Consider the following 17,500-nt stretch of genomic DNA (forward strand, 5'->3'; position numbering starts at 1 on the left):
GCTAGATCTTTTTTTCTCCTGTTTTTTTTTTTCAATGTTGCGAACTCTTTTCAAGTGCGTTCACTGCCTGTTAATTCCGGTTAATGAGTGTATAAGTATGTTAGATAATTAAGCCGATTGCTAGGATATGAAGATAAAATTGGTTTTCACTTTTCTCTTCCGAAGCTATATAGTTGCTGATGCTGAAAGAAAAGAGTAATTAGATAGATATAGGATCATACACACACACACACACACACGCACATACATGCACACACACATATATATATATATATATATATATATATATATATATATATATATATATATATATGTGTGTGTGTGTATATATATATATAATATATACACATATACACTCACACACACACACACACACAACACTACACACACACCACACACAACCACACACACCACACACACACACACACACACATATACATATATATATATATATATATATATATATATATATATATATATATATATATAAATGTATTTATCTATCTATCTATCTATGTATATATATATATATATATATATATATATATATATATATATATATATATATACACACACACATATGTATGTGTGTATATGCGCATATACACAGATATAAACATGCAAATATGAAAGTCACTAAACCTATTTTTTCTTGCTCGTAAAATTATATGAATTCACTTTTGCGGTTGATTGATCGTTGTCAGTAATGTAAACGTTTAGGATATATTGATATTTGCATGATTAACACATATATTCATATCAAAAGTATTTTCTCTTAAAGGACTACCTTAAAAAAAAGTTACGCTCGTATACGCACAAGAGAAAAGTCAACACTAACACATTCACATTTAAGGTGACGTGTGTTTTGTTTTTTTTCCTCCGACCATCATGCAAGTTTTTCTTTCTCTTTATAAATCTTGGGGTCGATTCATTAAAAAGTGGCCGAGGCATTGCTTCAAAGTGTAGAAAAAGATCATGTTTTCTTGGAAGCACTGGTTGTTATCCCGTTCTCAGAGTCAGTCCTCCAAATTAAAGTAGACACTGTCAGTCATGCAAATTATTACTCTCCATGTGTGTTATGTCTCGAAGGAATGGTTATCAATGAGATTTATATTCATTTTCTTTTTATACGAAACATTCAGTTTTATTCCCACCGACGGCACCTGGTCTTAAATCTACAGGTATATATCATTAGCAAAAAAATAAGATAAATACTAGAGTATCAGATACACATTCACTCAGCAACCCTATATTCTAGGATTTTTTCTACATATCTATCAGTGGCTTAAAAAAACAACAAGAAAAAACAACAACTGTACCATGCATACGAGATCAACTTTCACATCATTAATGCTTTTTGCGAGCTTCGTTTTTGCAATCGCTATGCTTGTCCTACATTTTTTCTCAGGGGTTGCGAATCAACTTTTACTACTCTATATCTCCTACTACGGGTATTTCAGCCTTGTCTTACGGTACAGATGATCGAAACAGAAGCTAAAATAGAGCGATGTTCCCCTGCGCAAACGAAGCCCTCGCTTGCGTATTGAACAAGGATTCGAGAAAGTTGACAGTCATCATTTAAGATGGAAGCCAAAACAGGAAGTGTTTTCTTGTTACGCCCTGAGGACGCCCAGACAAGGAGAAATATAGGACATTCAACCAGCATAGGAGAACCTTTTGCAGACCAAATGTTTTACGTACGTAAATTATGCATTAATCAGCATTTCTGATTTGATAATGGCAAAGAAAATTCAAAATTCGAAGCCAGAAGTTTAATCGTCCTTGTTTATCACGTGATTAGGATAGTTTTAGAGAGTCAGAAACGAAATAAGTCCTGTTTTCCTTCATTTTTCCGTAAAGAAAGTCGGATCTCTCGAAAATATGTGATAATAAGAGAGAACAAATAATCATTGCATCATCAATCGTACCCCGTTTTCTCCAATTGTCTCGATAACTTTCGAAATGCAAAAGAGTAGACGGAATTACATCAGAGGAAAGGCGAAGGCGTCATCGGAAAATCGGAAACTGAAAATAGAAGTGTAGAGAAGATGCTAAAAAATAAGAAGAAAAAAGAGGAGGGTGGGGAGAAGCCTCTGCCTGGAAACTCACCCAAGCAACTTATCGTCCCTCTGGCAACCATGTGTCTCTCGTAGCAGACTAGTGCCCTCGCGAGAACGACCTTTATTGACCTTATTCTCTTCCGACTGCCTCTTGTCTGCCGTAGAGAGATGACAAAAAAAAAAAAAACATATCTGCAATGCCCTTTCATCTCGTCGCTGCGACAAAGAAACGGAGGAAAGTGACAATTCTGAAATAATTGCCACTTTCTCCCACTTAGGTGTCAACACGACTCTTTTAAGATGGGTTTAATGAAAGGAGAAGAGGGGATTAGACTGCAGTGCATTAAAACGTCTTTCCTCGCTTCGGGAACTCATCTTAAGAAACAGTGATAGTGCTTTGAGGGAATCAGACACGCACTGAATATTGAAGAAAAAGAGATTGCTGCAATAATTCACTTCTATCCAGACAATTTCATATTCCATCACTCATAATAGATCATACCTCAAAGTATAGAGCCCCATCAATCACACTGAATCAGAACTTCAGATAAAGAATAACTAAGTATAATGATTCTAATTCTACGCCAATCCGGCTACTCTCTCCGCCATGCACTTGCCTCCAAGCAGACCAGAATCCGGTTGCTTATACAGGAAGATGGCTAGGCTCATTGACAAAGGGAATCGTCAGGTAGCTTCAGAATGTGTTGCATCAAATGTTGCACTTGTCAACCTAGCAAGCTTTCAGAAGGCCGGGTTTTGTTTGTTGTAGTGGTCAGTTGGAAAAGTATGTTATGGTGTATGTCATGTAGGGATATACTTTGAGTACTTAGTTCCCTTTTGGTTGATGTGAAAGGATTTTTTTTTATAAATCCTGAAGGATGTTTTTATTAATTTTGTGCTTTTGAATGTCACTTTCACATCATTTTGAATTCCGCTTTTGATCATCTTTCTTAATTATGATATTAGAATTATTTTTACACTCCCTTTTTGATTCGCTTTATTAAGATATTGCATATATCAGACAATCAAACTAGTAGTATTAGTAATTCCTTGGATCACTTCAGTACTGAAGCCTAATGGAATTTTCGTCCAAAGAAATACAGCAAAAAGTGATAAGGAAAATTCAATTAATTAAATAATCCAATCATATGTCCCTTGTCGTCGTGTTGTCGAATTAGAGAAGAAATCAGTCAGCAACAATAATATGATGCAATAAAAAGAAAATATCATAATCGATTTGTTCAATCAGAATTCTCATTTCGTCTTCGCTCATGAACTCAATCCTGCTGTTGCATGAACATCCTCTTTTTGCAGAAGGTCACTGCGATTGACTCAACTACATCTTATGAACTTTGCAAAGGTCACACTTGCAGTTTTTTTTTTTACCTTTTTTTATTGGGGGGTCGGAGTTGACGTAATACTGGTGGTGTTTTATCTATCATTCTGTTTTAACACGCACACACACACACACACACACACACATATAGACACACACACACACACAAACACACACACACACACACACACACACACACACACACCCACACGCACACACACACACACACACACAGACAGACACACACACACACAGACACACACACACACACACGTCAAAGCACCCAACTACTCTGTAATTGATGTTTGTTGTCGAGGCAGACCCGTTTTACCCAAATGAAAAGAAAAGCTGAACTCCGCTTTCGAGCTTTCCCTTGATTACCTACTTAAGTGTTGCTCATTTGCATATCCTCCAAACGCTCCTTCACCTAAACCTGTCTTCACGTCCTTGAGGCCATCTTGATATTATATAGGCCTATGAAATTCCTTCACGGGTCCTAGTGATAAAAAAGTACTTGTGTTTATGCGCTAACTGATAATATTTGGAAATCCCTACATATTTTTTTATATGTATACACACAAAGGGGTTTCCTACATTTTTGCTGTCAAATGAATAAATATTAAAAAAAATATCCGTTGGTTAATAGTTATCTAATCACAGACAATCAACATCAATTTTACAAATACTAAACGTTCTTGAAAACATTCATGCATTCCTTCATGTCTTTGTTTTCTGCATGATCGCGTCCTTGCCCTATGACTAGTACCCTTTATGCACGCCCTCTTCTCGCTTGGTCGGCCACTGCAGTCATACACTACTCCCACGCCCACAGAAACGCCCGCAAACCACAGCCTTGCCACCCCGACACGCGCCGATATACCGGGACGTGGTATTCGCGCTTGTCCGTCGTGACTGGGTGGAGTTACGGAAAGCGGAGAAAAGTATCTTTTTGAGAGATGATATTTTGCGATTATCATCCGTTTCTTTTCTGTTTGATTTTGTTGCGCATGGATCAGTGATCCTCTGGTTACCCCCCCATCCCCCTTAGTCATACTTGATAAACTTTGAATACAGTTCCTTGAATAAAAAAATGTTGTGTAGCAAAACAAACGTACATCATGAGCACCGTTTGTTTCACACTGATGGCCTAATGCGGTAGTTACCCTCCTCAAACATGTTAGTATTAACAGTTTATCACCGGCCATAAAACCCTCCAATGAAACCATACTGCTCACCCTTGTTGAAAGGTCTCAGCGCCACCAACCGCGGCAGGAGTTGCCAGGTGTAGGATAAGATGGATAGCGATACAAACATAGTAATCAAAATGATCAATGACACGTGTATAAATTTTAGACGTAATCGGTTGAGACAAGATCTAGATATAAAAAACATGACAAGTTTACGTACTGAAAATTAATAAACGAATATAATGCAATTCTCAGTGGTTAGAATTAGTCAGAGGCAAAGATTTCCCAACGCTTATATTAATTTCTTCCATCCATACCAATCTTCTCGTGACTGGCCTCTCAGACGAACGACAATCTATTTTTAGAATCTCTTTGAGAAGGAGAGGGTGATTTTTTTTTTGGGCTACCCTTATTGAAAACTGGATGGTCAGCACTCTCTCTCCGCCACGCCCTCACCGCTAACCTTTCTTTTCCCGGCCGCGGCTGGCCTTCCACTCTGCTTCCCGTTTCTCCCCTGCTCGGCAAGGGGATACGGCGAACGGTAGCGACAAAAGTAATGGGAAATTGGTATTAATAGGCTTGGCCATGAAAGGGCTTGAACCGTCGTGGAACAAGGCGTTCGAGTGTTTAATCGGCTGCAGCCAGACTCACCGACTAACCGAGGTCACGAGCGGTCAAAGGTCAAGCGGCCGCAAGTTCAGGGTGGTTGGGACTGACTGGGTGTGGTGCTCGGCCGATGGGAATTCATGAAAGAGATATTCTAATTATCATGTGTTCGTGGTACGCTGCCCGTTATATGGCCGTGATATTATTCAAAGCTGCGTTGTAACACTGCTTTATCTAGCATTAGAATCTCTGCATTGAGAAGGCATACTAAACCTTATTGATGATATAACGTTTACGCTTTTTCCTTTTCCCTTTTATCGTGTCATCAAGTATAATACATTTATCAGATACTCACGTGCTTCTAGTTAACCATCAGATGATATGACGGGCTTTGAAATAGAAAAAAGAAAGTGGATTAAAAAACGTCTCAGTGAAAAAAAAACCGGTCCTGCTGAAGAGGGAGAGAGAGAGAGCAAAAAAAAGCTTGACGACAAGGGACTTTCCCGCTCAGAGCCATGCGACCATCTCGTCTATCTTTCCTAACGTAATTTCCTTCTACTTTTTCTTTTCTCTTCGTGTTCCTTTTGAAGATAAGGAGTGATACGTTATTTTGTTTCTTTGTTTGGTCAGCGTTTGATTAACCTCTGAGGCCTGTCGAAAAGAAAGCTTGTAATAGCTACTTTTACTCTTAAGTCTTTGCTTGGTCATCCCACATTCATTAATCAATATCTTTGTATTGTGTTTTATATGCATAGAACCCGCGAACAAGTTTCAAAATTTGACATAAAAACAACAACACTTCTATAAAGAATAATAAATAGAATAGAATATTGAGGGGGGATGCAGTGTCATTAATGCAAAAATACAGCCAAAACAAACATGAATTCAAAATTCGAAAAGAACCATTCTGGTCCCGGTGACTTTCCCGCGCAATTTACAGCTGGGGAAGACGTGACGCAGGAGACGTTAAGTGTCATTACGATGTGGAAACGAATGACTTCTCGAGTTCTTGCTTTCTTTTAGGTCAAACTCAAATTGGATTTTTAAAAGCCGATCGTACCTTATAAAATGATGCCTTGATGGGTGATATTAACCTTCGTTTGAAGTCAATGTCGGTGTTAATAACGACCCAGTGACAATGTTTCACTCGAGGGCGGGAGGTTGTCGGTATTAACCTCTTTTTCGACGTGAGCTTTCATCTGCTCGATGTCACAGGTGAATAGTTCGCAATATTATCAGATTGCCGAGTTCTTCGATGAAAGGGAGACCGACCAGTCTGTTGTATCTAGTGCATCGCAAACAAGAAACCTTTCGATCTTAATCAGTAGCCTACGCAACTCATGGCTGGCCGAGAACCTACGTTGCGTAATGTTTTCTGTTCCGTAAGAACGCGGACATAAAAAAAAAAACACATACAGAAAGGAAAAGCACTCACATGTATATTTACTGGAATGGATGATGTGACCCACGAGCATGTATTTTTGTCTCTCAAAACCTAATTCGTGGGAGTTATTTATGGAGTTGATGTGGGTGGGTGGTGGGGGGGGGGTGAGTGATTTTAGCCTCAGGCCTTTCTAACAGAACACTCACATAACCTTTACACAGATGTGGTCGGAAAAAAACAGTAGTTACGCAGTTAATTTCTCGATTTCCTGAATTAGCCCGTTGTCTCTCCTCTATTCCTGATTATTCTATTTCTACATCAGTAATCAAAATATAGTCGAATTATTCGTCACCGAAATAAAGTTATTCTTTTCAAACGCATGATTTATACATATAGTAGTTTCTGATGCTTGGTGTGACGGTGGCGTGAAAGGTCAGAGATGTCTCCTGGCTGACGCGAGCTATAAATGGCCAGGAAATAACTTGCTACGGCAGTGAAAGTCATACGGGGGAAAAAAATACAAAACTTGCGATTTTCGTCCGGGTGTTTCCAGCGCTAGAAGGAAAAATCGAAAGTGTTTCCGAAACTCTTTATTTGTCACGAATGAAAATTAGGTTTCATGATGAATTTAGTTTCTCAGCCATATCCAACTGACCGCAGGTGTCACGTGTCAGTTCACTAAACGTGACTTCCTCCCAGAGCAAGACGAATTAAGATAGACGAATAAACAAATAGATTTCCCAAAATAAACAATAAAGGCGTGAAGAAACGATCAAGGTCATTTGTTTCCCGCCCCTGACATTTCTGTTTCCGTGTAAGTTGGTCAACCACGCGTTTATAACGGGTTACATACTCAACCGGGAAATGGCAAACCTTTTCACAATAAGAGCATATCACGATCCCTTTTGAAGTCACTGATCAATAAATCATTTCTAAATATAGTTGGAATATACATATACGTATTTTTTGATAATCTTACTTTTACCAAGTTTTAACGACCACTTTCCCTGCAATATGACTCTTAAAATGTGCTTCTTGCACGATTTATGTTAATAGGCACAGAAGAAACATGAACAAAACACGACAGCAAGGACATAAAAAAGAGGGGAAAAAGAGAAAGGCTTAGGAAATCGCCAGTAACGTAAGGAGTGAAGAAATTGTGAATATAAGAGAGAGAGAGAGAGAGAGAGAGAGAGAGAGAGAGAGAGAGATAGATAGATAGATAGATAGATAGAGAGAGAGAGAAAGAGAGAGAGAGAGAGAGAAAGAGAGAGAGAGAGAGAGAAAGAGAGACAAACAGAGAGAGATAGAGAGAGAGAGACATACATAGAGAGACAGACAAAAATAGAGAGAGACAGAGACAGTGTGTGTGTGTGAGAGAGAGAGAGAGAGAGAGAGAGAGAGAGAGAGAGAGAGAGAGAGAGAGAGAGAGAGAGAGAGAGAGAGAGAGAGAGAGAGAGAGAGAGAGCGAGCGAGAGAGAGAGAAGACAAAACAGAACAAAACAAACACTCTATCGCTTTTCCTTACACGTGACATTTCTCTGGTTCGTGACTAAGCTTGAAACGGCAACCTAAGCGTCACGTTTCTTACCGTGTTTCGGGGAAAGGGCGTGGGTGTGGTCGGCCCGGGTAAGCTGGTGACGGCATAAGGCCTTAACGCGACGGCAAGGGCGGGCGGGAAAGGCATTTGTATCGTGAATGTTAATGGATTTTAGGCGTGGTAAAGGGGGCGACGGGAGCGTTGGGAGTGAGTGTGTGTGTTTGGTTCGGATGGGGGGGGGGGGGATGTAGGGAGGGAGGGAAGAGGGAAGGAGCAAGGGAGGAGGGAAATAAGAGGGAGCAAACAATGAGGGTGATAATATGTTTTGTCAGGAGGGAGGAAAGGAGGGAAGGGAAATAGGGAGAGAAGGAGAGGGAGTAGAAGAAGAAAGAAGGAGGGAAAGAGGGAGAAAAGGAGGGAAGGAGAAAAGGAGGGAAAGAGAAAATGAGGGAAGGAGAAAATGAGGTTGGAAAGACGAACGAACACATGGCAATGTCTCGTCGGGAGGGAGGAAAGGAGGGAAGGAGAGGGAGAAGGAACGAGGGAAGAAGAATTATGAAAGTGAAGTAACGTCTATTGAGGACGACAGAAGAGGAGGAGGAGGAGCGATCGAGTCATTGAGAGTGAGAGTATCTTGCAGGGAGGGAAGGAAGGAGGGAGAGGAGGACGAAGGGGAAGGGGGAGAGGAGGAAAGAAGGAAATAGAGAAGAAGGGAAGGAAGGAAGGAGGAGGGGAAGTGCGGGTCATGAGAGTGAGATGTTGAAGATGAAGGGAAGGAGGGAAAGAGGTGAGTTTCAGGGGAGGTGGCGAAGAGAGAAGGAGGTGTATCAGTTAGGGATTAAGGTCAGCGTTTAGGGGCATCACGGGCTTAGGGACCACCCTGTGCTCGTGGCAGGGACTAGAAGCTAAGGGAAAACCATACTTGTGTCCCGCTGAACTAGGAGAGTTTCGAGTTGCTGACGCCCATGATCACGAAACAACAACAACAACAACAAATCCGCGCCAAAACGAAATGTACAAAAATCAGGCATTATGTAGTTAAAGAGGACTAAAGGGAAAACATGAACGCTAGATGCAGTGGGCGTGGAGGAAACGGAAAGCCGTAAAGCAAACTTGTTCCCAGAGACGACCGTGTGATCTCAATTGCACGTTGCATCTTTGGCTGTGTGGCAATAGTTATTTCCAGCCTAAAACTTATGAAAATTCATTGCATGTCGATAATATCTTTATCGCTCTATAAATCAAGCAATCCCAATCATAGACACTGTACACTGTTAGAGCGTACAGAGTCTCCTGTGCAAGTGCAAAAGAGATGAGATGTAATGAGAGTAAATGTAGCTTAGCACATGTAACACAATGACCCCAACCGCGTCCCTAGGATGCTGGCGGTCATGTCGAGTCGTAAATAAAACCGCAGTCAAGGAAATCCTTTTAATGTCATCTGCTATAGAGAGACTAGAAGTACTAGATTTACAGTATATTCTGAGGTTCTCGGTCCAATTAAAAGCATAAATCAAGTGTCACAACAGCCCCACCTTTGAGGGCAGCAGGCACGTGTACGCTGCTCCAGAATGCCTATCACGTAGTAGTGTGTCGCCACGTGCAGCTGTCTCGGGTAGAGAGAAAAGGAATTCGAACCCTCAAGCGTGCCATTACGTTACCCTTCGCAAAGAGAGAGTTTGCACGACGTAAATTCAGTGTGGGTGGCAGCGTAGTCATGCATAACTCACTTGTGCCTGGGAGGGTGTTGGCAGGTGTTACGGCCGGTCACGTGACTGGCGGCGATGCAGTGGTCTTGTCTGACCTGATTGCTAAACAATGAGACGATAAATAGTATCACAGGTTTGACATTAATACTTTATAATTCAGATTGTTGTTCACTGCATGTCACGGGGTTACATTTTCGGCATAATAACTATTGTCTTTGTGGAGACTCAGGAAATGCATTAAAGTTTATACGTTTTTAGGGAAGTACCATTATATTCCTTTTTCCGAGACATAATACTTCAGGAAGGTTCAGATTTAAGTGAAACCGGTCAAAATATCTTTTTTCTCCCTCTAACGATATCTTAACCCAATCGTACATCTTTTTTTTTATTGAAGAACCAATTCGATAGCGCTTCGGGTACACCTGATCGCAACGCCCATTGCAGGACCCATACAAGGTTCTATTCCTCTAGCCTCTTGCCGGAACGAGTCAAGGAGGCCCACCTGTCAAGGCTGTCCACTCTCCCATCCAACTTTTCACCGTTATGACCGAAGGCAATTACAGCGTGTGATATGTATCATTTTCTTACCCAGTTCCTCACGCATATCGCGAGCGGCGCGGCGGTCCGGCTGGCGTCCGGTGGAATACTCTTCTGATCCGACAGTTTTCCTTCGTCTGCATTGTCTCCTAGTTATCGATGATAAGGTCGTGTGGCGGCACCCACGTCGTTCTCCCGAATATTGTGTTCCCTTGAACCCACGTCGAGTGACCCTGACGACAAGGGGGGAGGGGGGTGAAGGGGTACGTGGGGTGGGGGGGAGTGGGGGCGTCATTAAGACTTCTGACCTATGAAAAGTGGACGAGGTAGGTGGTGGTGGAGGGAGGGAGGGAGGGGAGGGGAGGGGGCAGGGAGAGGGGGAGGGAGGAGTGAAGGGGGCAGGGAGAGGGGGAGAGGTTTCGGTTCCTTGCTCTGCATCGGCTAAAGTTCACCTCCAGTGACTGGGATGGCCGAGGCACCCCGAGTGGCGGGGAGGGAGAGGCCCAGTCGCGAGCGTGAGAGAGGGAGAGGCAGGCGGGTCGGAGACTGGAAGCAATACCCACAACTTCTGTGCAACGAATCATCCCAGCGGCATTGCTTTGTCTTTTGCTTCCTCGTGTGCTGTGACGTGTCGGCATTCGCGGCTGAGGACGTTTGTGAAAAGAAATGTGAGGAAATCGTGCTTAGTCTTTGGACAGTGCCACCAACGAGTGCCATGGTTGTCACGCGCGGGGATGACAGTGGGCAATGTGCAATAAGAATATAGGAATAAGGAGTGTATCGTGAATGTGCTGATATATATGAATTGATGTTGGTGTGTATTGTTGTGTCTTTGTGTTCAAGTGTGTATGGTGTTTGCTAAAAGTACCATTTAATAGCACCGTTGACCTGGTGTTGATTATGCTTAAACAGTGCCAAAAAGCGTGTGAATAGAATCAAAATAATGGCTATAATTGTCAAATACTGCAATAATGCCAATTAACTGAGAAAGGGATAATTTTCACACTACCAATAGCTATGAATCGAAACAAAGCGATGTGCATGGATAAAAGATACGAAAGTGAAAAGCTAAGAGAGCAGATCAAAATGAGCATGCACTTGCATCAAAATCAGCCTCCCTTTCAACGATGACAAAGGAAAACATACAAGATCAGACATTTTTATGAAAGAAAACGAAGAGGCAAATACGAGTAGCTTTGTTGATCAATCGCCGCGTGACCAAGCGATGCCACGAGTTAAAAGAAAAGTGAAACTGAACGATACTTTGTGAGTCGTTGACGCAACATTCAAAGTCTGATCGATATGCAAGAGTATTTGGATTTTTTATTTTTATTTCATCCAAAAAGCATTGATCATCTGTGTACAACCAACCGTTTAGAAAGCGAAATGACTAAGGAAATGACGGAAAAACGTGTAAAATTCGCTTGATCTCGTTCACATCTTGGAAATTAGTGACTCAGCCGAATACGTAAAGTCGAGGTGAATCAAACCGGCCGTGACCAAAATGTTGCGCTCTTAATAAAACAATTGAATACCGCATTGATAAATTGTCACTTTTTAGACAAATTTCTTGAAGAAAAGAAGTATCGATTAAAGATATTCAATCTAAAAACGAACAAACATATAGAGGTCAAAGTGAGGAAAGTTGTGCGAAACATACTGACAAAATACCAAACATATGGACACGTTAGTAGGTAATGGAGTGTGTCAAAGCCTACTGTATTCGTAAGTTGTTTATGCATTGGAGGAAAAGGGCATTGAGAGGGGGGGGAGGGGGGTGAGCAGGGAAGGAAAGGGGAGCAAGGAGGGGGACGGTAGGAGGGGGGGGGGCGGTGAGGATAGGGAGAAAGGGGAGGAGTGCAGGGGAGATTGTAGCATGATTCAGGTAGGGTAAAGAGGACGCGTAGGCAAAGAGAGAGGGAATGAGGACGGAGTAAAAAAGAGGGAGTAAAGACAGGGAACAGTCATATAACATGGAGTATGATCTTAGGTAGGAAAAATGGTGGAAAAATCATAACATTTTCCTTGAAACAAAAACGCATGTCATCTTTCCTAATCTTGAAAATTCGCTACTGCACTTACCCAGGATCTAATCCAAACCTGTTTTTATTAAAGGGAGATTTGTTTTAAGAAGAGAAAAAATATGTCAAGAGAGGAGCGACAGGAGGCAATGTGAAGGGATGTAAATGGAGATGCAAATGCGAAAGAGTGATAAGGATTTGGGTCACAGCAAGACGGTCGTTGCATTACCAAGCAACTTCGTACCCTTTTACCCCAAACCTCTCAACCTCAACTTCCTTCATTTGATACTCCTCATACTTCAGCTTCTAACCTCATATTGAGCCCTCAATATCAAGCTTCTTCACTTCCTGCTCCTTATACTTCAACCCTACTCACCTCGAACTCCTTCAACCCAATTCTTAACTTCCTTCACTTCCTATCCTTCTATCGCAACCCTAAACCCCTTTCACCTAGTCCCCCCCCCCCACCCTCCTTTACTCCTACACAACAACCTCTCAGCCTCTCTCACTTCATACCTTTATTCCTCAACCTCCCTCACTCTCCCTCATAACCTCCACCCATTCCCCGTCCCCCCATCTTATAACCCCCCCTATCCCCACCCTCACTCTCCTACCCCAACCCCAACCCCTTCAACCCCCCACCTCCCTCCCACTCAAAGAACCCCCCCCCCAAAAAAAAAAAAAAAAAAAAAAAAACACGCCTCAAGAATTAAGTTGATTACGATTGTTTAGATAATGTTACAACTTTTTAAACATTATTTTTTTTTCTTATTTAACCTTTTATTTGAAATGTCGACCGTATCTACCCTCCCCCCCTCCTCCTCCATCCACCCACGCGCTTGACTTGTATGCCATCGACCAGCGATGCCTCTTAAGTGATTGCCAGTGGCACGCAGGTCCTCTTGGTAAAAAAATCCGGATAATCTGGTACTCATAAATGCTTTCAGACATCGGCCGCTTAGACAGGTTTGATTGCACGATTGCAACGCGAGGGGACTGAATGCAGCTCTTTTGAATTACGGGGAAAGAGGAGGAGGAATGATGCTGAGACGGGAGGGAGAGGGATGGCTGAGAAGGGGGTTGGGGGTTGGGGATTGGGAGGAGGGTAAGGGGTAGGGAGGGAGGGAGGTAATTGCTTTCAGATATTCTTGTGTTTGCTCTCTCTTTTTCTCTCTCTTTTTGCGTTGCTCTTCTTTCCCTTCGTTCTATTTTACTCTCTTTCCCTTTCTCTTACTGTGTGTGTCTGTCTCTCTCTTTCCCTCTCTCCTTCTCTCTCTCTTTCTTTCTCTCTCTCTCTCTCTCTCTTTTTCTCTCTCTCTCTCTCTCTCTCTCTCTCTCTCTCTTTCTCACTCTCTTTCACTCTCTCTCTCTTCATTTCTCTTCAAGACCCCAAAAAATAACCCCTTTTCTTTCTCGCGCTTAAATTCACCATTAGCTTAGTCGTTACCATTATCTCACACTAAACTTGGTTCAACAAACTTATTACAGACAACAAGTTCATTGACGCTTAAACAGAGTTTCTTTTCCATCGCTCAGAACAAGAATGGCACAACTGCTCTGAATAGGTAAACACGCTAGTCAGCTGATTAAGCAGAGACAGACGTGTAAATACAACTGCCAACTGCCAGTGCAAACACCGAGTCAGCCAGCACATGTCTTTCGAAATTAGCTTGAGCTATATTCTGTTTCCATTGATTCTTTTAGTAGGATGTATATCTTGTTTGAAAACAACAACAACAACAACAACATAGATTGATAGAATGATATATTCAGAAAGTTGAAGAAAAAGAAAGTATTATTTACATTATTATTAGTCATTCTGTATTAAAACCTTTGTCATGCAGTTCTTTGGTGATCAATCTTTTCGTATTACAGATACCGCGAGATTAAACATTTTCTCTCGCCTGATTAGGTTTTCAAGCCGTGACCGTTATATAGAACACTTAACACATCGAGGTATCCCTGTGTTGCAATCTTTACCATGCCCTCTGTTCTCTTCGTGTATTTTGCCTTTATCGTTGATCTATATATTCTCCTTATATTGATTCTTAAATATCCATTTTGTTTCCTGAAACACGTACACACAGTCACACAAAGACACAAGCACACGCACTCTTACATGGCATAAAGGGGGTTATCGTGTTGATTCACGAGGTTGAGATAGTGGATGGGATGGGGTGGGGTGGAGGTGGGGGTAAAGGAAGGACGAGAAGGGCGTGGGTGTCACATACACCTCCGTGCAACATTTAACCAAAGGCTTCGCGCTTATTATGGGAAAGTTTATTCCGCTCACGCCCTGCTTGTTAAAACGATGCAAATTTGATCTTGTTATGGTTTGAGAAGGATGATTATGCAGTGTTCTGTATCAACGTGAGTCATAAATGGGCATTTATTTGCGATTTTCTTGTGCGAGGAAATGGGGAACGGGGCAGTACCTGTGTGGTGATGCAAGTTGTGAGTGAAAGCAGTTGTTGCCGCAGCTGCTGCTGGTGCTTGCCTCGGCGGCTGCCCCATCACTGCTGGAGCTAATAGCAGCTTGGGAACGTTTTTTAAACAACATATTGTCTTCAGTGAACTGTGCAAGGAGCCATTGTATATTAGAGACCCTAAACCACCTCCGGGGAATCTGAAGGACGACGTGATTAGTGTAATCTGTGTTAAATGTCCGCTTCCGAGATCTCGGCCGGCGTTGCAACTGGATTATGGCCTCTGTTCCGCATTCCTGCTGAAAGCTCAGTGATACAATGGGAGGTTCATGATGTATCAAAGTATATGTGATTACCTGTTTGCTTCAAAACTTTGTAAAACCTTTTTTTTGTAACGAATTATTGTGTTTATGTTCAGGTATCAATACGGTGATTGTTTCCAGGTAGGAAAGTATAAGAGAATGAACGTGCATTAAGAAAAATTACCACTGATACGGTAAGTAAAGGTAACGTCCTAAGGATATTGACCTTCCCGAGGATAGAATGACCTCGCCGTGACCCCGAGTTCACGGATGATTATTTCTATGAAAGCCATGAAAATGTTTACAAATCGGGAGAAAAGTCCCAAGGTAATGGAGTAGCTGAAGTGGGTTCAGCTCGAGTCGTCAGCGGCCGTCAGTAAAGACCCGGGATTCGCTGATGTCAGGAGGCAGTTGCGTGGGATGTGAGAGCTTCCCTCGTGTCCTTCTTCAGCGCCAGTCAATTCGGCAGACCGTGGGAGGCGGGGATGCCGCTTCAAGATGCCTCTTCCTGCCACCACTGCCACATCCACTCTCCCATCCCGTCGGAGGACCTGAAGCGCACGCATCCCCTCAGGTCGTCCCAGATCAACAAGCCGCACGACTCCATCTCGTCTCGAAGCCATGACATCGCACGCGGCTTCAAGAAGAACGTGTCCTTCCTCTACGGGAAGATTCAGAAGCGGGATGCCAGGAGTGCGGCCAAAGAGACGCAGGGCAACGGCAGCATCCCGTCGCCGCCGCCGCCTCCGCCGCCGCTGCCGCAACACATTCGAACGGTCGACCTGCCCCCCGTGGTAGTGGTGGAGAAGCCGGTGTCGAGGGCCACCATTACGACGGTCCAGACTCCCGTTCTTGGCGCCCTAACTCTCTCCCCGGGGCGATGCGTCCCAATAACAAGCACTGCTCTACCTCCCAGTCCGGCTTCTAGCACACCCCCGCCCATCCCCCCGCCTCTGCGCGACGCACGAAGTCGGCGCAAGGGTGGCGTCGGGATGGCGGGCGTGCAGACGGCGGTCCTCATCGGCGCCTACGCCCTCTTGGTAAGCCCTCGATGGGACAGGGCTGTTGTTGAGTCGCCTTTCATTCTTAGTGTTCCTTTGTGTCCTTCCTCATCTCGCGTGTTTCTAATGACGTCTTTCCTTTGTCTGCAGTTAGTGCTCGCCGTTGTGATCGGCGTCGTCATCAGCCAGCAGTCGCCCCAAAGGCGCGTCCGAGGGCGGCCACGCGTTGGCTCCCCCATTCGAGGCGCTTCTCCCGCCCCTCTTGGTGATGGACCCATAAGAATCGGCCGCCCACGCAATCGTCCCGCCCCTCGTACAGGCCGCCCGTCCGCTCCTCGCCCACCCCCACCCCCACCACCACCCACAACCCCTGCTCCTCTAGATTATGACTACGTTTACGTAGATGACATCGGCTCGGACATCACCCTTCTACCCAATCCTGTGGTTTCTAATGCCCCCCCTCCTCCTCCTCCCCCTCCGACATCTGCCCCTGTGTTCAGGCCCCTGCCTGCCGCCGCCCCCCGCCGCCCCGCACCCCAGCCGGCCCCCAGCCGCCCTCCACCACCCCGCCGCCAGAACGTTCCCCTCGCCAGCATCGACAGGGACTTCAGCCTCCAGCCCGAGGATACCCCCCGCGGCCGCAAGGAACCCGATGTAAAGATCCTGAGGTCGTGGTCCCACCAGAACGCTGACGGCACCTTCTCCTGGGGATACATCAACACCGACGGCTCCTTCAAGAACGAGACCCGCGGCCTGGACTGCGTCGTCAACGGCGTCTACGGCTACATCGACCAGGAGACGGGCGAGCAACTGTCCTTCCCCTACACGTCCGGTAACCCCTGCGACCCCGACGCCCCTGACTACTACGACTACGACCTTCAGGGCTCACCCATCGAAGACTTCGGAGGGCCAGTCATCCGGGGCCCCGTCGGACGCCCTCGCCAAGGGTGATCGGAGCGCTCGCCGAAGGAGTGGGGTCAGACGGGCCCTCAGGAGGTCTGCTTCATGTCCACACCCCATAGTCCTTAAGCCCTGAATGTATACGTTAAACCCAGACGCATACAGCCTTCCTCTCCTTACTTTTCAAACTGCCATAATTCTAACGCAAAATCTATCTATTGTTTCCCGTATGGAAGTATTACCATATTTATAACTATATGAATATGCGAGGAAATTTATATGTATATACCGATCGTTTCTCTTTGATCCGTTTTCTTCAAATCTGCACGTTACCACCTCACATGTGCCCTGATTACTGTATAAACGTATTAGAATAGATTTATGAACTGATATACTATCGGTTTGCCGTGTATTCTTTAATAAAAAATTAAAAGATATGTATATTTTTTCATGTTTAACCTCATGTCTTTAACGAAGTAAATGGTATCCCC

At 43.9% G+C, this 17,500-nt stretch overlaps 1 protein-coding gene across 9 annotated transcripts in view; it reads left to right on the forward strand.

Moving 5' to 3' along the window:
* LOC122250437 (uncharacterized) overlaps positions 1–17,446 on the forward strand; it is a 29,234-nt gene extending 11,788 nt beyond the window's left edge. For 4 of the 9 annotated variants that reach the window (XM_086530462.1, XM_086530459.1, XM_086530461.1 and 1 more), the window contains exons 2-3: positions 15,225–16,148; positions 16,260–17,446. In XM_086530462.1, coding sequence (XP_086386588.1) covers positions 15,594–16,148; positions 16,260–17,060 — 1,356 coding nt within the window. In that variant the 5' untranslated portion in view covers positions 15,225–15,593 and the 3' untranslated portion in view covers positions 17,061–17,446. Of the gene's footprint in view, positions 1–10,851; positions 11,028–11,059; positions 11,174–15,224; positions 16,149–16,259 lie in introns of those variants that run through there. The other 5 variants (XM_043011839.2, XM_086530463.1, XM_086530460.1 and 2 more) reach the window with 5 other exon arrangements.
* Positions 17,447–17,500: the final 54 nt, after the last annotated feature.

Source organism: Penaeus japonicus, unplaced genomic scaffold (assembly GCF_977035675.1).
Source record: "Penaeus japonicus unplaced genomic scaffold, GWHDUDI00000001_assembly GWHDUDI00000033, whole genome shotgun sequence".
NCBI lineage: Eukaryota > Metazoa > Arthropoda > Malacostraca > Decapoda > Penaeidae > Penaeus > Penaeus japonicus.